This window comes from Simochromis diagramma, unplaced genomic scaffold, assembly GCF_900408965.1.
Source record: "Simochromis diagramma unplaced genomic scaffold, fSimDia1.1 OVJJ01000419.1, whole genome shotgun sequence".
Classification (NCBI taxonomy): Eukaryota; Metazoa; Chordata; class Actinopteri; order Cichliformes; family Cichlidae; genus Simochromis; species Simochromis diagramma.
Window position 1 is genome coordinate 3,766,525 of NW_024387244.1, and position 25,740 is coordinate 3,792,264.

The 25,740-nt window shown below is 42.4% G+C and overlaps 2 protein-coding genes across 4 annotated transcripts; one reads left to right on the top strand and one right to left on the bottom strand.

The window, feature by feature from the left end:
• Positions 1-1,305: 1,305 nt before the first annotated feature.
• On the top strand, positions 1,306-11,003 carry dnttip2 (deoxynucleotidyltransferase, terminal, interacting protein 2). Its single transcript, XM_040052973.1, has 7 exons — positions 1,306-1,438; positions 3,815-5,835; positions 8,016-8,154; positions 8,375-8,470; positions 8,620-8,784; positions 8,951-9,060; positions 10,070-11,003. The coding sequence occupies exons 1-7, from the start codon at positions 1,364-1,366 to the stop codon at positions 10,164-10,166; spliced, it is 2,703 nt and encodes a 900-aa protein (XP_039908907.1). The 5' UTR covers positions 1,306-1,363; the 3' UTR covers positions 10,167-11,003.
• On the bottom strand, positions 10,245-25,667 carry spata6 (spermatogenesis associated 6). Of its 3 annotated transcripts, XM_040053015.1 has the most exons (11): positions 25,517-25,665; positions 23,953-24,090; positions 22,888-22,936; positions 22,714-22,755; positions 22,456-22,574; positions 19,981-20,061; positions 17,000-17,422; positions 15,720-15,822; positions 14,639-14,679; positions 13,715-13,878; positions 10,245-11,744 (listed from the first exon to the last, which is right to left on the bottom strand). In XM_040053015.1, exons 2-11 carry the CDS (start codon positions 24,028-24,030, stop codon positions 11,630-11,632), a joined length of 1,215 nt encoding a protein of 404 aa, XP_039908949.1. In that variant the 5' UTR covers positions 24,031-24,090; positions 25,517-25,665; the 3' UTR covers positions 10,245-11,629. The 3 variants fall into 3 exon arrangements, with proteins under 3 accessions (XP_039908949.1, XP_039908950.1, XP_039908951.1); XM_040053016.1 differs by lacking the exon at positions 19,981-20,061 and having other exon boundaries at positions 25,517-25,667; XM_040053017.1 differs by lacking the exon at positions 17,000-17,422 and having other exon boundaries at positions 25,517-25,662.
• Between the last annotated feature and the right edge of the window lie 73 nt (positions 25,668-25,740).

The following is a 25,740-nucleotide window of genomic DNA, read 5'->3' on the forward strand; positions in this document are numbered from 1 at the left end:
TACATCCCTTTATGGCCTCGGTCCACCCACCCTCTGATGTCACAAAACTCAACTTCAAGCTGCTTTCTTCTATGTGATAATCAGTGAACTGAAATGATCTCCATGGTCCAATACAACAGAGCCCCTTTGTGGGAACAGGAGATCAGCATCATGGATGTGCAGCCAGCAAATCTGCCGACTGGACCCTCAGGAATTAGGGCATCTCTGAAGGCTAAATGGGGTCTAAGCCACTAGAAAGGTGTACCAAGTGTATACTTTCCTAAGTCCTGTGCAGCTAGACCTCCTTTGCTGATACAAGACTTAATAGAGGGATCTAAAGTGGTTAAATTAGCCTTTGCGTCAGTGAGAAGTTTAGCTAAACATTTAGCTGAAATGTCTAAATATAAGAATTTCAGCTGCTGTAGTAAAGAAAGAAATAAGTAAGAAATAACGGTGTAAAATTGCAGAAAAACTTTGGCAGCTTATTTGCCTGATTGCTGTAAGTATAAAACAAAGTTTCAGTTAATTCACAGAAAATATGAAGCAATATGTTATTTATTTATAAGAATTATTAAGAATTTGTCCAGCTGGCCGGATTTGAGTCTTTGTCGGGCCGATTTTGACCTCCGGGCTTTATTTTTGACACCACTGACTTAATATGCAAGCTTGTGTTGTTTTAATAAAGAAGATAGTTATTTGTACAGATAGTATCTCTCCCCCCCCCCCCCCCCCCACCCCACCCCAATATTTTTTTTATGCTTTATGACACAATTTTGGTTATTTTGTCATTTTGTGCTCCTTTATCAAAACAGAGCATGCAATTTAGGTTGTTTTGCTCCTGATTTTGAGCATTACGCTTTTATATCTAATAATTAACCGTCTCTTTGCGGTCTAAACCCAACTGGAAACGTTAATAGTTGCTTCAAACTGACCCACAGATGGGCCCAATTAGTGATTCTTAGCAGTTTATCAAAGGATATATTAAAATTAGTGATTGTATGTTAACTTAGTGTGACCAACCGTCCTCTATTTTTGCATTTGTTGACTTGTAAAAGCCTACATGACATTTTTTATTTCACCATTCATTAACCTCACAGAGCATCGTTTAAATATGTTAAGTTAAGTTTTCTTTAAGCAAACAGTACTATTAAAGTTCTTCATGACTGGGCCAAGTGTCCTCTTGGTCACCGTAGTTAATTCTCACTGAGTACTTCTTCCAATACAACAATTACAGTAGTTATAATAATTATAATAAATAAACTACAACTCGAGAGTTAGTCGGCTGCTCTGTGATCTGCTGTTAGGCCTGTGCCTCATTTCCGTTCATTTGACTAGTCGGGTCTAGCCTTCATGCCGGAAGTGAGTAGAGTTGTGAGAGAGCAAGATGGTGGCCACCAGGAGAGGAGTGCGTGTGAGCTCCCCAGCTAAAACAGACCCGGAGCAGCGCTCTGAGGTCCAGGTACGTGTCACAGAGGGAGATTATTGGAAGCTGCAGATGTTCAGGTGTCAACTGGAGGTCCAGGTAGTGAGTTATACGCCTGGCACGTGTGTGAGAGCTGATGTGTGGATCTGCCCCAGCTTCACGTGGACTTCACCCTGTACCAGCTTGTGTTCATGTTGTGAGGGATCCGCGCAGAAAACAGAAACATGCGGACTAAATAACAGCATCTCATAGTTTTAGTTTCTTCTCCTACTCGTGTTTTCTGTCTAACTCTCGTAAAGTGCTGCTTGAGTAAACATCTCATGTTATTGTGTAAATATGACCTAAAAATCCACAGATTTCCACATAAAGTGCTAAAAGTAGATCACGAGAAGGCCCACATTAACACATTCGACTCCAGTTATATTTCTGTATAACAAAACTACGCGAACCTCAAGAAAAAGGTGGTAATGAGAAGCTATTAACTGTTTATTTATTAGCTGTTAGCTTAATATAGCTATCAGGATTTCTAACGCCACATAATGGTGGAGATGAGTTAATGCACAAATACATTGGGCCAAGTTTATTGTAGAGAATTTAAAAAGTAGGTGTAAAAACCTTTTTAGTTAACTGTTAGGCTAAAAACTAAAACGAATTTTAAAAAAAATCAGTTTTAGCCATGGTTGTATATGTTTATTGCAAGTGTGTTTGTATTATTTTTAACTATTTTGCTGTGAAATTTTAAAGGTTTAGTGTGCACGGTTTCACCACTAGATGTCAGTAGACCGAGGCGTTCGATCAGCCGAATTACGTTTTTATTTATCCCTCCCAGTTTAAGTGTGTAATAATCCCGTCTACGGTGGCCGCTGTAGGACAAACAGCTCTGGCGTGTAGGCTGTCAGTCTGCTGTTTACCTCGGCTGGTGTCCGTGTCTGTTTTATGTAGAGGAGGCTGTAGGACTATGAAACTTTCGTTAGAGTGGACCTAACTCTGTTGGACTTGGACACTTAGCGAATAAACTGTCACACACTGTGAGACTGTAACAAACTGTCAGAGGGAAATGTGACACTGGAGCCCAACATTAACTTGCATAATTTAGCTGTTATTGTCTTAAAACACCAGGGTCACGTGTCTAATCTACTGACAATAAGTAATTGTAACAACATCAGGAGTAACGCAACATTTTTATACATGTTTTCGTGTGTTAGAGGCCTGAAGGGTGATGTCACTGTACAGCTCAGTCACTGTATTCATGATAGTAAGGAAACATGGCGGCTTTCACTAACCAGCACCTCGTTATGCATATTTTTGATTAATTCTAAGTTTATGGAAACTCATCAATTTCTTTAAAAAAATTAATAACTCACTAATCAGTGTATATTTATGAGTAAAGCATCCTTTATTATTAAATAACCTAAAACACATATTTGGCCCAATAGTGTAGTGTTATAGACATAGTGACACATGTGTTGAAGGAAGCAGACAAAAGGAGGAGGATGACAATCTGAAAATATCACTCATAAAATTAGTCTGGAAACTGAAACTCAAATTGAAAACAAAAATGTCAGACTAAAAATAAAAGTTAAAGGATGATAATTCTGATCAGGAAGGCAAGCATAAGGAGACGATGCACTGCTGCGCTGCTCGGGAGTGATTGATCAACAGAGATTGCTGTAAGAGCAGGGCTTGCAGTCCGTGAGGGCAGAAAGGAACTTGTATTGGCAACTGAGCAATTAAAAGCCTCTGTGTGTGTGTGGGGCAAGGCTGCAAGGTGAAAACCACGGCTCTGTAAAAAGGACAGCTCTTCCCCCACCTGCAGTCCGCTAAAGATCAAATGAACAAGCTAGAAGCCTGAATGAGGTTCGATTTCCTGTTGAAGTGCTCCCTGCTGACCAGGACTTTCTGGGTGAAAAGAGAAGCGTTATGTTTGGAAAAAGGAAATGCATGAAACACCTGAACAAGAAGTACCAAAGCTACGATTTTAATCTAGCATAAAGTGTTTGGAGTGGATTTAAAGAAGGTTATGGACTCTGCATACTTGGATTTTTTTGGGCAGCTCGTTCCAAAGCTTCAGGGCTTTGACTGTGAGGCATTTTCAGCCATGCCTCGGAAACAGATGAAAGGTTTCTGTCTGAGGATCTCAGGCTACGTACTGGCCTGTTACAGACCAAGCGATCAGATGTAGAGGGAAGCCATTAAAAGCCTCTCCAGGTGTAAATTGTACATGCCGTTCATTAGACAGGATTTTTTGTGACACATTAGTATTGGAAACTAGTGCATTTGTTGCAGGATATCAAGCTCTCTGTCTGAGTTCTTGACAGTAAAATGTCACCAGACTTATCTTCTGCTTATCGTCTCAGCCATGTTGCTGTAAACTAGCCTTACCACTAACTGTGCCTTGCTTCTTTCACACAGGCCACTCCTTCCACTGCTCGGAGAACCAGGAGGACTACTAAGCAAGCAGAAAGTCCTACCCACGATGGCGTTCTGGGGTCCTGCAGTCAGCTTGAGCAAAGTGCTGCACAAAATTCAGATTCTCCCTCGACCACCACAAAAAAGAGATGCAGCAGAGCTTCAAGGCTTCACAGTCCGGAGCAGCCCTCCACCCCGGTGGGCTCCGTCCATGAGGCGGATGTGTCAGAGGCGGAGTCCTGCTGCTCAGTGGTGTCTGACATTGAATTGCCAGTGACGCGTACCAGGGGGAGGAGACAGACCCGCAAAGTTAACAAGGAAGAGGAGGAGATATCTGAGGTGGAGTCGTGCTCATCTGCAGTGTCTGCATCAAAACGTGGCCTAAGGAGTGCGAGAAAGAAGGCTGAAAGCTCAGACGCTGCTTGTGTCAAGGTGGAAGATGTAAAAGCTGTCCTGGAGCTGGACACCGGGTCCTGCAGCTCCGTGGTGTCCGATTCCCAGAGAGCCACCAGAAGTCAGAGAAAAGCTCGTACCAGATCGTCTGCCAAACCCCAAACTGGGGAGTCTGAGCTCTCCGACGCTGACAGCTGCATTTCCAGTGTGTCAGGAGCTGATGTGTCCAAGTCCACTACTCGCAGAGTTACGAGATCCAGAAGAAAAACTAGTCCCATTCCTATGCATCTAGACGAGCCGTCAGGAAGCTCTCAGTCTCCGGCTCCAACACGTCGACAGACCAGGGCAGTGAGAGGAAAGGCTGCAGCCCCTGCAGAGCTTAGTGAACCTCCGTCTTGTGACTCTGAAGGATTTGAGTCCGGGCCTACTTACAGTTTGACCAGTCGCAGAAGTGGGAGGACCAGGTCGACAACTCTCAGAGCCATGGATTCAGACTCAGACGCTATGGATGTGCATTCCCAAGTGGGGACCCCCAGCTCCACACGAGCCAGAGGGACCCCCTGCAGCAGCCGCACAGGCTCGGGGAACAGCAGCCGGGGTGCTCCGGCCTCCAGGCGCTCAGCCAAGGACTGCAGCGTCGTTGTAGAAAATGCATCAGAATCTGCCGAGGAGGGCAGCACATTAAACGATTCTAAATTAGAAAGCACACTGATCGCTGAGGATGCAGATGAAACGGTGGTGGAGGAAGATGAGAGCCAAACGGTAGAAGATCACGAGGGTGTGAATAGTACCGAACTGTCGTCCACGAAAGCGGGTAGAAAAAAGGAAACGGATTTCGCCTCTAAAGAAGATTCCCATGCATCTCCCTCAGAACCTGTGAGCGAGCCTGCAGTGGTCAGCAAAAACCAGCAGGAGGAGCCGTCTGCTGGAAATAAAGACGAGGACACTTTAGAGATGGAAGTGATGCAGGAAACAGTCCCATCACCAGAGCGGTTAGAGCCTTGCCAATCAGTTACAGAAACAACATGTGAGAGGGCCTTGGAAACCACAGAGGAGGCCAAGGAGACGCAGAAAGCTGTGGACCTCCTCCCACCTCTGCCAGATGAGTCTGTGGATGATGATGTCATCGTAGAAAACCGGCCTAGTGTGGGGGAGGAAATGGAAGTCGGCACATCTCAGCAGGTGGTTGAGTCCGTTCAGGTAACATCATATCAGCAGCACAAGGTTACAGCAGGTTCTGACTCTGAACCCAAAGACGTCATCGTGGAGAAGAGGACAGCAGTCAGTCTGCTGGACAGCAGTGATGAGGAGGAGGAAGAGGAGGAGGAGGAGAGGGAAGTTTCTGAAGAGGAGGATTCGGGATACAGGGGGAAGGAGAGGAGAGGGGGAATTTGCAGCAAGCCAGAAGCTGGAGCTGCATCAATTGAGGGACTGTTTATGATTGACAAGCGGCCGGGAGAAGATGCAGATGAACTGTACTACAAAGAGGAGCGATGGGACGAAGAGGCAAGCACGCAGAAAGGAGCTGAGGAGGAGGAGCAAGACGAGGAGTTTGTGGATGAGGCCGGCGACGAGGACGAGGATGATGACAACGATGCTAAAGTCCTGTTCTCGAGCAGAAACTCTCATGTGTAAGTACATTAGAGGAATTAGAACCGTAGAGGCATGTGACAGATTAAAGGAAAAACCTGAACCTTTGGAATCTGTGGTTTGGGCGCAATGGTCACTTGAATCAAGGCAAATGGTTTTGTAGTGCTCATCTTTATCCTGTAATGAAACATTTTTATCCAGATGGGAGTGGTCTATTCAAGGAAAGCAATGCCTCCATCTACAGGGGAAGAAGGGTCATTTCATAGTTTGATAATAATCAAAATACCAACTACATTAGGATATTTTGCTCAGGGGTTTCCAACTCCAGGCCTCAGGGCCGGTGTCTGGCAGGTTTTAGATCTCACCCTGGGTCAACACACCTGAATCAAATGATTAGTCCATTACCAGGCCTCTGGAGAACTTCAAGACATGTTGAGGAGGTCATTTAGCCATTTAAATCAGCTGTGTTGGATTAAGGACACATCTAATGCCTGCAGGATACCGGCCCTGAGGCCTGGAGTTGGACACCCCCGATGTAGATGATTATCAGATTTTAAAATTGTAGATGTGTAGGTACACTTTATTTCATTAAATGGTTTGAAAGTTTCAGTTCAATGTTATTTATACAGCACCAAATCACAATAACAGTCACCTCAAGGCGCTTTATATTGTAAGGTGAAAAGAGAAGAGAGAAAAAAAAAAACCCAACAATCACATGACCCTCCATGAGCAAGCACTTTGGCGACAGTGGGAAGGAAAAACTCCCTTCTAACAGGAAGACACCTCTGGCAGAACCAATTTTGAGCAATACTTTATTGAACACAGTCGTTTGACACTTCAGAAAGGATAACTTTTTTTTTACCGCCTTCTAGGGCTGTGCGATATGACCAAAATCTCATATCCCGATATAAGAATTCTATCGTCCGATAACGATATAAATCACAAAAATGTAACATTTTCTGTAAATTCTGTGAATCTCGGGCAGCTCGTCTTACGGGAAGTGTTTCCAGCTGCGCGTCATGTAGCTGGAGTCGAGTGTTTTTACCGATGCATGAAACGATACATTTTTAGACATAAGTTGTAAAGGCCGCCATTTTCTTTGTATTTATTACACGGCGTGCTGCGGGGAAAAGCCTGTTTTGACTTTTGAGTCTAAGGTCTATTTTTTAGCACCTGGCGGCTCTTTTTTTTTAATTCTCATCCGTAAATAATCTGCTCTTTCACGTGATTCAGTTTATTTTGAAAAGTCTCAACAGGATCTTGAGCTTTATTGTGAAAACTTTATGTGGAACATAAACAAGCGGACACACATGCTGTTACCGTCGTTGTTGCTAACCACAACGCATAAAAACAGGCGCTTGTCCGTCTGTAGTGTGGTTATATTAAATATAAGAGAAAGAGAGAACTTTAAGAAATTAATATAGCCACTACAGTGACCATCAAAACGATGAAATTAAAATTGCCGTAAACAGTTTATTTTGCGACACCACGAAACAAACGATAGCGTAAAATGAAACGTTTTTATATCGTCATCCAATATATATCGTTATATCGAACAGCCCTACCGTCTTCTCTGATGAGAAGATCGATTCCACACAGTAAATGTAACGCTGGTTAGCTTAGCATAGAGACTTGAAACGAGAAATTATTAGCTTGGGGAAAAAGCCGCACCAGTACCTCTACTACATCATATTACTGTTGCCAGGTATCATTGATAATGATGGCGCTGATGAAGAAAGTTAGCAGCAACCTGAAGCACAAATTAACCTTTTTTTCATAAAAAAAAAAAAAAATCAAGCCTAAATAATGTCCTAAGACCTCAGAGCTCTGTGTTGTTTAAAAACTTTTAGGTACAATAATGTTAGGGACTATTTGCAGCTGCGCATTGAGACACATTTGGTGTTATATGCTATCTGGCAGCATGCACTGTGTATGTGGGACTGTAAATATATAACATTTATTATAAACAATCATGTATTGTACGACGGGGCGGCACTTTTAGGTGTTTTATTATTTGAGGACAGCAGTGTATCTGCAGCACAGCTGAATATGTTTGCATCAGCTCGTTTTGGGTTTAATCTTTTCGTGAGGTTGGCATGCAGACGGTGGAGCCACGGTGTTCAGACACATCGTTAGATTTTATTATACCTGTGCAGAGGTGAGAAATGAGACACCACTGCTCCTCCTGAGGAATTTTTTTTCCTGTGCCTATTAATTTCAGGAAAGAGTTGTCCAGCCGTATTGACCCCGGCCTCAAAGTGAAGGAGCTCGGAGGTTTATACATCAGTTTTGATGGCAGCAAATCAAAGCCTGTCTCCAGTTCACTGCAAAAACTAAAGGAAAAGAAGATCCAAGATGAGGTAAATAAGCGATTGATTTTTTTCTTTCCCCCCTCTTCTTGAAGGTGATCTGTGGTGTAGAATGAATAATGAACTCCAAAGCTATGCAAGGGCGATGAGGTGGCGCTATTAAAGGTTTCTCTACAGTTCTCACTGACTTTGACCTTTTTATCTTGGAGCAGTGGAGTGTTCTGACAGTTCAGTTGTTTTTGAGAGTTGTGGTTTGTGTTGATGTCCACAGGTGATGAAGAAGAGTGTGATTGGACCAGACTTTGAAAAAAAGGATGGTGTGCCACCATACAGTGAATCCAAACATGCCCTAAAGCTGAAACGCAGAGTAAGTTTGAAAAAAAATTGCTTTGATTGGTCGATTCTAGTTTTATTCTCTGCATTTGTTCAGTCACCTGTGACACATACCTAAAAGAGTAAACGGTAGTCATCACAAATGTTGTTTCTTAGCAGTCTGCATCACTTTTCTTTCCCCAGGCAGAGAGGGAGAAGTCAACAGGGGATGGTTGGTTTAACATGAAGGCCCCGGAGATCACTCAGGAGCTGAAAGGAGACCTCCAAGTGCTGAAGATGAGAGCATCCTTGGATCCTAAGAGGTTCTACAAGAAGAACGACAGAGATGGCTTTCCCAAATACTTTCAGGTCGGTGGAACTGTCCTCCTGCTTCTTAGTTCTTTACACTTGTGGTTATCAATATTGATTTTGTAAAAGTTGGTTAACTTTGTTTTTATAGTCCAGAGCACTCAGGGAATACACTATCAATATCAGTGCGTGTGCTGAGTGTGATGTTTTCCTGTGTGTGTTGCAGGTTGGTACAGTGGTGGACAACGCTGCTGACTTCTATCATTCCCGTATCCCTAAGAAGGAGAGGAAGAGAACCATTGTGGAGGAGCTGCTCGCTGACGCAGAGTTCAGACAGTAAGTGGGCACCTGCAGTGGGTGTGGTTTTATTATGAGACATCTCCCCTTCCACCCTCTACCTCCACTGGGCATGTAGACTTGGAAATACTCAAAATTTAACAGAAATTATATATTTTTTTCAGTCACTTTAAATTATATATGGTTAAGAGCATAAAAGGAACCACAGTGCCACCACTATGTCAGCCGACAAATTATTGTAGACATTTAGTTTGTGCATCCTCCTCAGGTGTAGTTGGAAAAGTAAAATTTAAAAGGGTTTGTCCGTGTGGGTCTGCTTTCAGATCACGGTAGTTTTAACCACTTGAGCTAACGGCAACTAGACTTCTTTTTAAGTTTCTAGATGTTTCACGTCATCCAAAAGACTCTTTGCTTCTGACAGGTGATGAAATATTTCACTTTTAGTGAGGTTGTCATGTTCCAGATAGTCCTGAGTCGTTAACCCACCCCCTCGTCATCTGAGTCGTTAGTCACATGATGAGACAGCATGTGAATTGTTGAGGAGCAAAGGTCATTTACATCCGCCTGGAACAACCATCGCTGAACTAATGTGGAGGCCTAAGCTACGTGTAACGCAGTATTGAGATCCCTTCCCAGGCAATTTAACTCACACTCACACCTTGACCTACCGGAATGACACATGATGTCAGGCTGGGGCAGTGTCCACCTTCAGGGGAACCACACTACCAGTTAAATACGTAGCGCTTCCATTAGCTGTTAGAACCTCACAGGTGAAATGCTTTTTTTTTGAACGAGGTGACTTCTTATTCACGCTTACCAAGATAAGCATGAAACACAGGACTAAATATTTCTGTCCGTCACAAATAATTACAGACATTTACAACACGTGTCTGTTCCAGTTCTTCATTTCTGAGGCGTAGAATTATCTGACTCGTACATTTAGTGATCTTTACCTTTGCTACGGCAGAGAAATAAAACTAATTTACAAGCCACAGTTACTGGATACAAAAAGACAAACATTAAATACACACTTTCCTTCTCTTCCCAGGAAAAACAAAAAGAGGTACCAGCATGTTATGGCAGAGAAAGCAGCACAGGAAGCTGGCAAGAAGAACAGGAAGAAGAAGAAGTTCCATAAGAAGTAAATCTGAAGACTTGATGTGATGAACAGTGACTCTGAGGGGCGTTTCTCTCATTTAGAAATGAAGCTCTTCAATACAAAATGGCTTTTTGAAGCATTTTTAATGTTTTGGAAATTAAACACTCATTCATGACACTTCGGATAGACTGTTTACATGTGTGTACATCAAGAGGCTGGCTGTATAAAACACACAGTCCCAGACAAGTTGATTCAGTAAGAACAATATTTTAAAACATCCTTGTATAGTCCTCATTAAATATGGTGTACATGCTCATATTTACATCTGAACTTTTAGTTTTATCAATTCAAGTGTAAATGCTTTGCTGCACAGCAATCAGTCCCACTAAAACACACAGCATGAACAATTAAAAAAAAAAATAAAAATCATGGTGCAATTCATTAATTTTCTAAGAGCTCGTGATCTGAAACAAAAACTTTGGGGTTGTCAAAATGTTCTTTGCTGAAATTTTGGTGTTAAACTTATTGCTCCTGTGCTCCTGTAATACTGAAAAATCAGGGTTAACCCTGAAGTTACCTTAGCATGGTTAAATCCCTCCACTTACAAGCCTCTGTAAAGTCGTGCAGCTGTATGTTGCGTCATGTTAACAACAACCACTCACAAAAACAGCTGCCGAAGAACCAAAACTGCGTCGTTATCTGCTGTAGTTCCAGCTAAGGATTCAAGGTGAAACGAGCCTCCACTCTGACAGCAGAATAAAATACCTCTGTGTCACATGACCTCCGTGTCAGTAGCACAGAAACATTACACACACTTCAGATGTTTCGGTGTAAGGCTGTGAAAGCGAATGCCTTAATTTTTTTCATTAAAGCTAAAGCTCTGTGTCTGCTGTGCTTTCATTCAGGATTACCTTTGTTCCTCCTCACTCTCCCTCTCAAATCTCTGCAGTCTCTTGTAGCTCTTGGATCCCAACAGTGGCTCTTGGCTACCGTCTTGTCTCTTCTTTGTGTTGCAAGAGATGAGCCCTTAACAGCTGCAGCTTACATCCACTATGTCACTTCCTACGCGCGCACACGCACATAAACTGTAGCTTCTTTATACCTGAGCCAATTTCACACACAGCTTTAGCGAAATTAGGCGATGTCTCACTTTGGTTACACCATCAGGTTTTTTCTTTAAAAAAAAAAAAAAAGAGCCCAGCTGAGAGGTGGGAGTGAAGTGGTGCCTCGATGCTTTTGAACGTAACCTCTGCACCAACAAAAGCAAATCAGCACGTGCTGGGAAGGTTTGCAATTTAAATGAACAAGAAATGGAGCTTAATTAAGATACATGTGCATATCTGTGACAGGCTAACGTGTTAGTGTCTGTATGTACAAAACTGGGAGCCTGCAGAACCTCTGTTTTTAAATATGACTGTGACATGTGCATTATCAGTTACTGCTCTAATAATTAAAACTCTGAGTACGGCAACTTCCATAATTTGGTCTCTTCTAAGTCAGATCAGAGGGTTAAAGGTCAAAGCTCACTCTCTGGTCCCGGTTTGTTTTGTGAGTCTGAAGAATCCTCTGGACTCGGCTATGGATTTGCTCCCAGTGTGGAGGACTGGTCTGACTGGCTCTGAGTCTGGAACACAAAGTGGCAGATGGAAAACTTTCACTAACAGGTATCTTGGTCGTTGTGTCAGGTTATCATCAGGCTTTACTGAACAAAAAACAGAAAAATAGCTGCAACAGCTTCGTCTTAATTTGATCTTTGTCTTCAACCCTCAAAGTTTATTCCTCAAAGCTAAGCATAGATATAGACTTTGTTTTAAAGGGTCCCCAAGATAAAAATGTTTATTCTAATAAATCCTTAATTAACATTGTGTGTGTGATCAACACAGACTCTTCATTAATAAATACATCAACAAAAACACTGTTCTCCTTACAAGACCTTCTTTTGTCCACTAGTCTGTGCTGTAACCCAAGGTAAGACGAGTGGCTGACAGGGCCAACACCCTGGTAGTGGATAACCTTCATAAACAACGTTTAAAACTCCATCTAAACCCTCATTTTGACTTTCATTCCTCCGCATTTACATTTTTGTGGGGCCTCGACCAGCTACGCGTTAAACTGGCGGCATAAACGGACTCCATCGGCCCAGTGTAAATGTGTCTGCGCGTTGACCGAGGACAGTTACGAAACTGGAGATCCCACTAACAAAAATAAATTCCGGCATCGCCTCTCATCCACGTTTATTTGTCGGTGGCGGAGGGGTGATGACTGACAGGCTGACTGGTGTCTCGGCCCGGCTCGTGTCGGAAAGGAAGCTTTTCATCTGTAATCAGATAAACACACTACCTGCTTCAAAAAGTCATCAAGGACAAATCATCCAGAGACATGAATAGACTGAGACTCCGGGGCTTAGGGGGCAAACGCTGCCACTGGCATCTGTCATTTTCTTTATAGATCAAAGATTCGTGGTAAGACGTGCCCCTCTCCCTGTCGCGGGGAATCTACAAAGGCCCACTCTAATCTCCCACCCAGCAAATCCTGTCGCGTTTCCAATTGAGGGAAAAGTATCATTCATTTCCTGCAATTTACTTTGCAGTTTAAGATTGTCCATTGATTCCACTGTTTACTTATGGACTGAGCGGACGGAAAAGGGAAGCAGAAACAAACAAACAAACAAAACGGAGCATCGGTCCCATCGGCGTTGTCAACTCGCAGCTGCTGTGATCGATGACAAGGTCTCTCTGAATGTATTAAAGTGTGCATCGGGTCAAATGCATCAGTCTCGAGCTGAAACACAAATCAATACCATTTTCCTCTTTGTTTTCCCTTCTCTCTGCCTCCTCTCTCAGTAATGAACAAACATGACAAGACATCAGCTTCTGTAATTTAAAAGGTGGAGGGGAATTCATCCTGCCTGTCGAGTGTGATCAAAATTAAAGATTGGATGTGCGTGTACAAACACACAGACACTCACACCTCACAGACCAGCAGCAGCAGCGTATGACTAACATCTCACGGGATTTCCATATATTTGCTGTACGCTGTAATGAGACTCCTACAGGTGCATGTTTTGCTTTTAAGATCTTTTGAGCAAACAAATGATTTACACAGATGGATCAGGATAAATTCAGGGCAAACATCACAAAAAAAGGAGGATTATGTTCACTCCTGTGTGTACCTCGAGTATGAACACAATCAGATTTGTTTTTCGTGGCCAGAAAAACTTAACTCTGGGGCTCAGAGGTGATCCTCACAGTGTTTTCCTGATAAACACCTTAAGATTTCATGCTTCGCCGGGTTACAAACATGCACCGCATTAACTGCGTATTTGCTTTTTTCTGTCATCAGCATGTGAATCAACAAAAAACTGCAGAGGTTGGTGATGCTGGAAGCTTTCTAACCTGTCTGTGTGCTTCAAAGTACTTTTTGGTAATGAATGAAGACATGACACCTGCCTTCAGTTTGTCCAGAGAATAATGACGAGAAATTAAATCAGATTTTGTTGTTCTCTGGCCATTAGATTCTTTTAAAATGAGGAATAAATGGTTTTAATTTTGACACATCCAGTCATTTTAAATATTTTTAAGAAAAGAGGATTACCTTTCTCTGAGGGAATGGCTGCTGCGACTCAAAGGATTTCTGGAGTTTTGTACAGTCAGGTTGGAGGGAGCTGAGGCAGAACTTCTAAGCAGGCCTTTAATTTGGGGTTCATGTCGGGATGGAGTCTTTGGAGGAGAGTCCTCCCTCACAAATCCCGATTCCACCTAGAAGATTTCAGAGGGCAAAAGGGTTTAGAGGGCGATCGTGGCTCAAGAGTTGGCAGTTCGTCTTGTAATCAGAAGGTTGCCGGTTCGAGCCCCGGCTCCGAAAGTCTCGGTCGTTGTGCTGGTCCTACTGGTGGTGGTCAGAGGGCCCAGTGGCGCCAGTGTCCGGCAGCCTCGCCCCTGTCAGTGCGCCCCAGGCAGCTGTGGCTACAATGTAGCTGCCATCACCAATGTGTGTGGATGACTGAATGTAGTGCAAAGCACTTTGGAGTCCTTAAGGACTAGTAAGGCGCTATACAAATACAGGCCATTTTTAGAAGCTATTGGTGACCAAACCTTAATCGCGTGTTCTGAAACATTTCCCAACCAAGGAATTCAAACCGCACACCTCAGGAATTAAATCTACATTATTTATTGATCATTTTTTATTCAAATCTAAAAATCTGACCACTTTACAGGCTGACAACTTCATCAATATAATTTCTATGATGATTGTTTAGATTTGAAATTGACCACAGTGTCAAAAGTATGAACAACAGGGCTAATTTATATGTATAAACAATGAATATTAAATATAAATAAAATGTGTTTATCTGTCGCTGATACTCATAAAATGACTAAAATCAGAGCTCGCTGGACCGCCAAACCTAACCTGCAGAATGAGAAGACTACAGAACAGTGTTGTGCTGATGTCCTGTAGCACCAGAAGTATTCCTGACTCATTGTATTTTACAGTCACTGATATTATAATTGGACTTACTCTCGCTGTTCTTGGCCTGTAACTCCCAAGCAGAGAAGAATCTAAAAGGAAAAGGCAAGTTTTTAGGAAAATATACAATTCGGAGTAAGCCTACAGTATTTCCTTTAAATAAGAAGCACCGCTTATTTCTTCAACACAAACAAGTATAAATGAAACTTTCCCAGCACAGAACAGCTGTACAAACAGGCATATGCACACACGAGCCAATCAAATCAAACCACTGAAGCTGAAGAGAATAGCTTTGCTCATATGCAATGTTGGGAAACGTTGAGTCCGAGCATTCATATGGGTGCTACTGTAACACGGACAAAATAACTGGAGTCCAGGTGGCAACGGCCACCTTCGGCAGGATTTTGGATCCCACTTATTTATGAAAAAGATGGGAAAAGATGGGTGGAACCATGACGATGGCTTCATTTTTCAGGATCAGAAGCTACATCCATTACTTACACTGTTTATGGCCCCACCATTACACAAAAGCTGGCCAGGAAGAGCAAGAGGAATGTGACTCAGAGTGATGGCATCGAAACTCCAGAAATACCAATCACTCCCACGGGATGCAGTGGCACAGGCCCGGTCATAATATGCAGACCTGAATAACAACCCTAACCCCACTGGGACACTTCAAGAGGTGCTGTGTTCATAACCCGACAGGTAAAAACTGTTTTGGCAGCAGGATTTAATGTTGGGCCTGATGAGCATTTACATCTGTGTCTACTTGTAGTAGCTTTCATTTGAAAGGACTGAAGGAAATAAGAATTCTGGGAGCATTTGATCAGTGATCGTCATACTTACTGATATCCCCTAACGAGCTCAACAAACCAAAGCAGAAATCAATCTGCAAGACTGTTACACAATGTTATCGTTCGGATGTTATTAAAGGCATCAGACCAAAAAAGAAAGTAAACACATTTTTTATGAGACCAAATCCAGATGGCTGCATTTGGACAAAGCACTCAGCACACTCAGGGCTTTGTCCAAAAACGCTTGAAAACAAACAAACCCTGCAGCAAATACACTATGTGATAGCTATGAATGTGTTACAATACATGGACTGAGTTTATGTGTTTAGAAGGTTTACCTGTGGGGTCAGCCGAGAAGCTCACGGAGCGCCGATGAACGCTAGTGTTTAGTGCACAGGAGGAAAACGTTCCCATCTCAGAGACGTCGCTGCAGCGAGAAACCTGGCACCAAACAACAATAAAAGCTCATTTCCTTTTAAACAACGTAATTAACTTACTTTGCATGTGCAGTAAAACAACGCCAGTGAACAATGAGGACTTTGGGGAGTTTTTACCCCTTTTTAAAACCTTAACCGCAACACTTTGCACAACAAATCCAGACGCGTCTCTCCTGTCACAGCGGATAAATGAAATAAACATCAGTGTACATTAACCACAATCACTTGTTTCTTCCCACTGTTATCTCCTAGTCATTCTCTGAATAAAAATCCAAAAGAAAAACCTACGCAGAAAAACACATCTGATTCTTTGTAGGGCTGAGCTTCCCTTTGCACACAACCCAGGAGCTGAGGCTCTGAAATGTGCACTGATAATGCATTCACCATGGGGCTAATGGGGCTACTTCATTAGGTATCTATTTGTTAATTGCAGCTTGACTCTCAATTACCAGAGTTAATTGTCGAAAGGAGATTCCCCCAGGAAATTCAGAGGCGCAAAAGCACGCTCCTGTCCTTAATAAAACGCCCATTGTATTCTAGTTAATTCCATTCATGTGTGTGACAAAAACAAACGCAGCACCTAATAATTTCTTTAATGACAGCGTGCGAGTGGAGTCTGATATTCATATCTCGGGATTAGATTTGATGTAAATGAAGAAGCAGAAATAACAGAGGGGAGCAGCGGGAGGGAGGGGCGGAGGACTAAAGGCTGTGTTGTTCTTGTCCATCGATCGCACGCACTCCCTAAGGCTGCGCGATCACAAAAATCACTCCCTTTCATGCGAAAACCTCCAACGGCAGCGATACGGCAATAATTAAAGTGTTAACAAATAAAAGCGTCCCGGCCTAAATGCAGGACGCGCGCTATTAAAAGTGTGCTCGAGCCCCTCGGTGAGGATAATAGGCCATATTACAGGCATACACAGTGAAACATGTACGTGACGTCAAAATCCATTAACGGCTCAGGTAAAAAGATTAAGATGCTCTCTTAATACGCCCTCCACTTAATCCGCTCACTAGATTAAGCAAAATTTTGGGGCGCTCCCACTGAGGTTTGAACTACATCAGCAGAGGAATCCATTAATCTTATAACCCCTCTGCACTGAACATGTGTATTTTTGGCATTAAATGAACCATTATGCTAAGTTGTTGTTTTTTTTTCTTCCCTTAATGCTACAAACCAAGAACGGCGTCGGGCTCTCGGTTTCTTTCCTAAAGTAGTGAGGCCCCAGCTGGAGGTGGCTGAGCCTCTGCCTGGCATCCTCGGACAGCTGGCACATCCTTCGGTGGGTGTAAGGAGACAGGGCTCGCGTCCTTGAGGAAACGGTGGGCTGCTGGTAGCCGCGCTCGGCAGAAACTCCGGATAGGGCGCATTTTTTTCCCTTCTTGTTTTTTGGAGGACTGCGGCCTGGCGGGGATTGCCTGGATGTTGATGACGGTGCAGAGTTTGTAATTTTAGCATCAACACTCAGCTTGTCCTTCCCACTTTTCAAAGAGACACACTTCCCACCATCTGCTTTGGAAAAATGCCCGCTGGTAGGCTTTTTTGCTGAACTCCGTCTGGAAAGGGTTAAGGATGGCCTCGCTGGAGAAACACAGCCAAACTGGGGTGAAGTGACAGAACATGAGAGAGGAAAAAAAAATGTTATGCTGCTGTAACATTCTGAACTAGCTTCACATTTGAATTTTAAGGAGACACACAGGATTTGAGCGGTTTCTCTGCAAACCGCACAGTTTGTTCCTTCGCAGACGCATCGGCCATTTTAGCCATTAAGGCAGCTGCTCTCACTCTTGACACAGACTTGCTCTCCCTGGACAAAACCATTAAACCATTAGCTAAATCATTCAGCTTAAGTGTTACAACAACAGCTCTCGCAGTCAGCACTGCCATGGAGACAACCTCTGCAGAATTACTTCAATAACTCTAATGGCCACTAACATCATTCTCCCATGCAATATCCCACTTCCTGCAGGTAATGCCAGCCGGGGATAAATAAGTTAAGATAAAATGTTAATTGCATTTGATGGCCATCTCCAGTCTAATATGATAAAGAGGCACTACCTGGCTGTAAAACAAAGATAATCTAAATGCTAATTAGGGAAATCACACAACATTAAAACTATTTTTAAGAGAAACCGAATGATGAATAAATTCTCATTGTGGCTGGTGCCATTTGAGAATGATCGGATTTAACAGAATTAAGACAAGTATGCCCTCGTCCTCTAATCCCCCACTGACTTCCTTTGGCTCCTCTTTTCTCCCTTTTCTTCTACGTCTTCACTGGTGGATGGTCACCGAGAGCGAATCATTTTTTTTCCTGTGGCCGGCTGAGTGGAGAAGTCTTATCTGGGTTTGTGTGATAAAGACACAGTTCAACAAAGCTCGGGATAAAGTCCACAGAAAACATGCAAGAGGCTTTGTAAAGCTGCACAGTGGCACATCGAGCTAATTATCAATGCACTCATCAAGCTGAGACGACTACATACTGCAAATCCAACAGTGACAACCCGATCAAGCTGGCAATAAGTAAGGTTTAATACTGACAATCGTCATTTCAGCATGCTGCGCTAAATAAAAGCACAATTCAGGTCAACATTAAGTGAACTAAACAAAAAGTTGGGTTTTTGGGGGAGTTTCACCAACTGTAGTGTGACCAGAAGATGGTGCTAGTTGGAACGTTATAGGACATATCTGCAAAAGCTATTCATCCTCACTTTCATGTGTGTACCAAATTTAACAACATTTCACTCACACAAACTGCAGAAGTGGCTAAATTATTTTCTGGTGTGACCCAAAGTCACAAACTGACATTAGCATAACACCTGTAAGTCAGATAAAAGGGTTTAAAGAGGATTCAGGACACAGCATGAGAAAACACACAAAAAGCGTATTCATCGGAACACTTTTAGAGATTTTTTTGAAACTCACAATTTTTCCAGATCTCTGTTAGAACAAGACATGATTTGTCAGCTGGGTGGGCAGGTAGTCAGGGAGCTGCCTAGATGCTGAAGAGCCATTAGGAGAGAGAAAATGGAGAAATTCTACTGTCTGACAGCCACAGTGGTGCTCTGATCCAGACATCCACCCCGAGGGGCCAGGAGGAACACGCTGACAATCTGCTTCACTGTCACCGACATCCCATTTAAACAAATAGCTTAGCTTAGGTTACCGCACCGGGGGAAATTCACCGTAGCATTTCTTTCTTCTTTTTTGGGGGGGAAGAGGAGGAATGTGAGCCTCTGTGTGATGGATAACATGTTCGTAACTAGAAAGCTGGTGAAATATTTTGCTAATACCTTTTTCATCATTATTCCACCCTCTCGGCGTTCATCTCCTGAAATAACCTGCGCACACACTCTGCACATGTACGCAGAATCATACGGGACCACGAATCAGCTGTTATACCTGTGGCTGCAGCTTAAGGCTAGTACTAGTTTTTAGAATGATTCGATATATAACTTATTGTCCTACATAACAAAATAAGAACTGAACACATCAACAACGACGCCAGGTCCTAGTGATATTAAATTCTCTTCAGATGTCAGTAACAACCCATCGAATCCCCACATGCAAAGAAATCAAACCGCTGTAAAGTTAAGATGAGAAAACCGTGGCAAACTTCATTCCTAGTTTCCTTTTTTGATGATTAACAGGGGGAAAAAAAGATTTTAAAATGTCATTGCACCGACCTAAGCACAGTAAACCTTAAAAATCCACAAAGAACATTTATAGGTGACCCATCATCTGCATGATTACAGTAAAAAAACCCAAAAACAAACCTAACCGGCTGATTCTGTTCTAACTCCCTGCACTCGGACATGTGAGACAAGCCTCATTATCAGCATCACCAATCTGCCTCCCTGTAATTACATTCAGAGAACAGATACCCTTGAAACACTGCCAGTATGGATGGATAAATGCAGTAGCCATGGCAACAATAGAAGTTGGATATGTATAGTGGAAACGGTCGTATGTGGCGGCAAGCGATACCTCCTATTAGAGCCCTCCACAGATCAATGTTCGCTGTTCGAGTTGTGGTCAACGCTGGCACGGCGATGCCGAGCACGCAGCAGAAGTACAATTAATTTAAAACTGGACACACAGTGTGCGACTGCGGGTTTGCAAACACCTCAAAGATGTAATAAATAAAAAGACGCTTACAGGTGAGGCTGTCCGGTCGTCTCTCCCATCACTGTCTTCTATGACTGATGTCGTGGAAAACACTACTTTAGGGGAGATTCCCTAGAGGGAGAGGGACAATAGACGAAACACAGGGGTTTTTACAGGGAGATGAAGACAAAAAGACAAATAACAGAGCTGCCTGGAACACCAATTTACAACTGCAAATCTTCAATCTGCGCCTGGGTTGAGAAAAACAAATCTCACAGAAGAGAAAGGCTCCAGTGATGTTTAAATAATACGGCATTTGGAGAGAGACATCTAAATTGCTATGTAGGACCTCAAACACAAACACATAAAAGCAATGGTGAGGGGGGGGGGAGGTGTTTAAAGACATTTAAATATTGCCAGTTAGCGCCTTGGAGGACAAGGGGAGGATAGAAAAGCAACCCGCAGACATGGAGAGATGAAGTATGGCAGGAAAGAGGTATAGAGAAGACTTGGATGATATAAAAAGGAAAGAGGGGGGAGCAAAAAAGAAAAAAGAAGAAGAAAAAAGATGAAAAATGACTGAAAAGACAGGAAGTTCTCAGCTCCTTTTTCATGTCTGTATAGCAAAGACAGTCAACAGCTGCACGAGGAAAATGCCATCTTTTCTGAAGACAATACTTCAGTTTAAGACAAGACAGTTCTTTTGAACTGGTTATCTTGGTGGTGTAGCTGCCTGTCAAGTGCACCGACGCGAGAGCCACTGAGATTAGGAGGAGACTCACTTAGAGTGAGCAACAATGAATGACACGAGCAATATTGGTGCCACTCAAACTGGATCCCGTGGTGAACGCGGCGTGCGGTCTTTGTGACACGTGGATTATGTTGACAGGAATATCCTCCTTCCTTTAACTAATTCAGTATTGTGCTATTTGAAATTACTATCAGGACCCTTCACAGGCATGAAATATACACTCGTGCATCTAACTGCCAAATGGAACATTTCGAACTTCAGTGAGAGACTAAAGTTTAAATCCTTAACTTTGACTACTACTTGAAAATTTAAGAATGGATGTTATGTAACAAACTTCACACATGTCCACAAAAAAAAAGAAAAAGACATCCTCTCTTTTCAAGCTCAGAGGTCACAGCGTCCACGTTTGCAAAAGGAATTTTACATTTTTATTCATCAGACCGTGAGATGCTTTTTAAATGTAACCTCAGTCCATCTTAAACGAGCTCGAACCCAGATGCAGCAGCAGCGTTCCTGGATCTCGTTTGCATCTGTTTTTTTCTTTGCATGGTGGATTTTTTGCATTTGCATTTGTTGATATGGTGACAAACTGTGCTCTTTTAAAGTTTTCTCAGGCCCACACAGCGATTTCCACCACAGAATTGTGTCTAAATCACGTCCAAAATATTGCAGCCTGGTTTTTATTTACATTTTGCACAGCATACAAGCTCTTTTGGAGACTTTTGGGTTGTGAAACTCTGTTTGAAGAACAACTCTGCTTCCTGCTTCTTCACCAAAGATGAAAAACAAGGTTAGATAAAGCTGTATGCCTAAAGAGAACATTTATCCCGTTTATTGGCATTTGAGTATTTAATAGTAAAGGCTCACTACCAGCCTGCTGTAAAATAACTTGAAACTTACCAGTGTCCGTGGCTTATGTTTATCTGACATGTACATTTATGCACTGACAGGATATTAAACAACCTTTATTTCTTATCTTTGATTTATTTGGGATGCCTCCAATTGGATTCTCTTGTGTTTGCATTTACTTTCCTTGCACCTTTATTGTCCATACTTGGCGTGCTGTTGACTTTTATTAAGCAGTTTTCACAAATACACTGCAGCCCTGAACTTTTCTAAACATTACCTGACAAAGGTGCATGTCAGAATGCAAATGACTGACGTAGTCAGACCGGACACTGAACCTGCCAGTTTCCAGGTCCAAACTCTGAGGAATCTCTGATTTGCTGGCATATAACTGTCCGTTAAATTTACAGTGAGCGGGAGGGCATCATTTCCTGCACCTTCCCCTACAGCAGGCACAGTATTCCTAACTGCGTTTGCTGTGGAATGCATCCTGTTGTGTGCTAGCGTGTGCGAAAATGGCTTCATATTAGCGCTAATTCAATGTCCTGAAGACTTAATGAAAAGTTAAGATGATTTTAATCATTAAACAGAAAACAAAAAAGGGCAAAGTGTATGATAAGGGATTAATATATGCATGCATGTAAAGAATTCAAACATCTTTTTTGTTAGTGTACGACACAGAAAAAACCTTTGACTATTTTCTTTCACTGACTATATATGAGATCGATCATAAAATTGCTGTAAAGACACTTTTAAAGTTATGTTTTGATTTTTGCACAATGTAGCAGTAAGTCACTTATAAACGGGCCTTAATGCTCACACTCAACGTATAACTTAAAAAAAAACCACACCTATATGGCCTCTTTAGAGCTTTCTAACACATAACTGTGATAAATGTTAGGATGTTGGCATAAACAGAAAACGCTTACAGGAAATGAGGATGATCTTTTCATCAGTATTTCTCGCTCTGCGACTCTTGAGCTCCACCTGGGACCTGGATACAGGAAATCTCTGCTGCTTTCCTCCATTGTGGCAAGTACCTCACCTTCTATAACCCATATACACACACAAAAAAAACCCCAGGATCATGCACACACACAGTCCAAGTTAAATATCCTGTTTTGCAGTGTAATGACTGGATACAGTGGGGACTTAAGAGGCCCATTTGGTATCATCAGAAAGCATACCTGGAGGCACCAACTGAATCAGCTCAAAAGATGTTGTGTCAGCTAAGAGGAAGGAAGGAAAGTATAAACAGACTGTGAGCTAATGATCGGTATCTCAGCTAATAGCCAATAAGCTTTCATAGGATAGGATTCGGGACTAAGAGATGAGGAAGCAAATCCCAGTAGGCCGTTTACCTTCGAGGAGGTCAGCTACATCAGCAGGGTCAACAACGCCGGGGAATATCTGGGAAAACACAAAGAGTACAGACAAAGCAAATCAATACTTATAACAAGATCTGGCGGACAGGCCAGTATCTAAGCGTACCAGTCTCCCCGGGGAAAACAAGGTCCCTCTCACTAAGAGTTAGGACACTAATGTTCATACTGGAGGGTTGCTGGTTATTAGGCACAGTGGGCTCATAATCCTTCACCACCTGAATACTAACTATGGATGAATGCTGGCCCACATAAGAAAGAACAAAAGGCTTAAACATATAGGTAACAATTTTATTAAGAAAAAAGTTTTGTTTTTTTTAAAAAAGCACCTAAAACACTTATGGACACCTCTTAAGATGGATCAAATGTAGATAAAAGTAAAGCTTATATAGACATAAAGCCACTAGAATTCCTGCATCCTGTCTAAACAAAACAGCCACAGACAGATGGAAATCCCGTGTCTCACACAGGGAGGCGTCCTTTATTTCTGTAGCAAATAGCTTTACCCTGACCTTGACAAAAAAAATAAAAAATAAAACACATTGTGTGGTGGCAGAGCAAAGATAAGAGCAGGTAAACAGGTGTATGCTACATGTGAGCAAGGACAAATTTTGTATGCCGTCCTGCCTTCCATCCTTGGAGTTAATGTGTGAAAACCACTTAGCAATAAGAACTTATGTACTCCGCCCATGTCACCCTGCATGTGTTAATTATCACAGGTTAAGCTGTGCATTAAAAACGCAAATTTAGCTCAGCACAAACTTCATTAAGATTTAATGCAAAGTTACAATGATAAGATGATTCTGACAGTCTTAAGAGCAAAAACTGTATGATAAGGCTTTAATACTGTATGTTTTCATATTTTTGTTAATGTACGCTATAACTAATGTAGGGTAAATCTATGTCTGTCTGGATTTCCTTTTACTTTAATGATCATATGTACACTTTTATTGCCAAGTCTAAAACTCCCACAGGCAGATGGAAATCTTGTGCCCAAATCAAGGAGCCGTCCTTTATTTCTATAATAAATTGCTTTATTCTCACCTTGACAAAAACCATTTTGTGCTGGAAAAGCAAAGGGAAGTCCGGAGGCACACAGGCCGTCTTCCTGTACTGGCCCATGATGCAGACACGGAGGTAGATATCATACTTCTTAGACAGTAGCACTCCCGGGCATGTGACCTGGTTATGAACAGTATAACAGGGCACAAATTCTACTGTGTTCGTTTATTATGGTTTTCAAACGTGTTTGGAAGAGTGCATTCATCAAGAGAAGCACACTTGCAAATATCCCAAAGACAACAGCAGTTAATAAACAATTACTAAAATACGCAATCCATGTGCAATCCCTCACATCAAGACTTCCTACTGTTACTGCTGTTAGGGTAACACAATCTTGGCAATTTAAGGTCAAAGAAAATGTTTTTGTGGAACAATGTGGAAAACATTAGTGTCAAATTTTGCTATATCTAACTTAATAGATACACAGAAACTATGCAGGTTCAAGGTTCGGCCTATATCCTATCATATCTTCTTCTACAGCTTATTTCGTTTCGGGGTCGCCACAACAGATCATCTGCCTCCATCTCACCCTATCTGCAGCATCCTTCTCTGTCACACCAACCCTCTGCATGTCCTCCTTTAATTCTCCTCCTCTTTGTGGTCTTTTCCCCTTTTCCTGCTGCCTGGCAGCTTCATATTCAACATACTTTGTCCATTATAGCCACTATTGCTCCACTCCATATGTCCAGACCATCTCAGCCTTGACTCTCTGACTCTGTCTCTACATCGCCCAACACTAGCTGTCCCTCTGATGTACTCATTTCTAATGCTGTCCCTCATCGTGAAGATCTTTTAGCATCTTCAACTCTGCAACCTCCATCTCGGCCTCTTGTCTTGTAAACCTTCCGTTTCATTTTCCCCAATTTCGTATTCTATGGTAAGTATTTCATATTGACACCTACTTTTGTGACAGTCAGTTGTGTTGACTTTTATGAACTTGAAGCAATAAACGGGACGGAAATCATCCTCACGCATAAAGTGGGCTTTAAGGTCAACCCAAAGTTTACTGAAACAGGAAATGACGCTTATCGTACACAGATAAATTATGAAAAAACGAATTACTTTCAGTTACTTAAAAACACCTAATGGGCATCAAACCACTACAATCAGCTTTTACAGCAGAACCTCGGGGTCATTAGTGGACATCAATATTTCTATTAATGGTTTATGTATAAACAGATTAATACTGAAGTGACTCAGACATAAATATTAATACGTGAAAGAACCAATGCTACGTTCATGCCTTTCGTATCATCTCTAACTGTTTGCACTAATTGCAGTGACTCAATTAGAATAATTACGGCAGTATCAGTATTAACGTTACTGGTAACGACAAGGAGGAATTAGTAAGTTAATGAGACATGTCAGGATAACCCTGGTGTATCAGTTAGGGTTAGCTGGTAAGCTAACTGTGTATTTAGGGAACCGTAACGGAAGGTTTGCCGAAAGAGGACGTAAGCTCGCTAGCTAGCAAACGTTAATAAGCTACGGCATCAGGTCACATTTTGAATTTCGTACCAAAGCAGCAGCATAAAGACGCACTTACTGCCTGGATGTCCAAGTACACCTGTGCATTTCAGACAATGTTGATACCCTATAGAGGAGGAAAACTTCTTCTTCACCGAGGCCATTCATCTAACTTTCAAAGTTCGTTGTCATAGCTGCCAAACAGCAACAGTCACGGAGCGGATGTGGGGTCACGTGACAGAGAAGTGGCGAATCAAAAGCGTGTTTGCTCTCACACACAATCACCGCACGTGTGCTCACATC

What these genes read in the sequence shown, in the direction of transcription:
- spata6 (XM_040053015.1), bottom strand. Translation starts at nt 24,030, where the DNA reads ATGGGCCAGTACAGGAAGACGGCCTGTGTGCCTCCGGACTTCCCTTTG. An exon ending in ACAAAATGGTTTTTGTCAAG is followed by an intron (nt 22,937 to 23,952) that starts GTGAGAATAAAG and finishes GTGTTTTCCCAG; the next exon opens with ATATTCCCCGGCGTTGTTGA. An exon ending in AGCCATTCCCTCAGAGAAAG is followed by an intron (nt 11,745 to 13,714) that starts GTAATCCTCTTT and finishes TTTGTGTTCCAG; the next exon opens with ACTCAGAGCCAGTCAGACCA.
- dnttip2 (XM_040052973.1), top strand. Translation starts at nt 1,364, where the DNA reads ATGGTGGCCACCAGGAGAGGAGTGCGTGTGAGCTCCCCAGCTAAAACA. An exon ending in AAAAGAAGATCCAAGATGAG is followed by an intron (nt 8,155 to 8,374) that starts GTAAATAAGCGA and finishes TGATGTCCACAG; the next exon opens with GTGATGAAGAAGAGTGTGAT. An exon ending in CCCTAAAGCTGAAACGCAGA is followed by an intron (nt 8,471 to 8,619) that starts GTAAGTTTGAAA and finishes TTCTTTCCCCAG; the next exon opens with GCAGAGAGGGAGAAGTCAAC.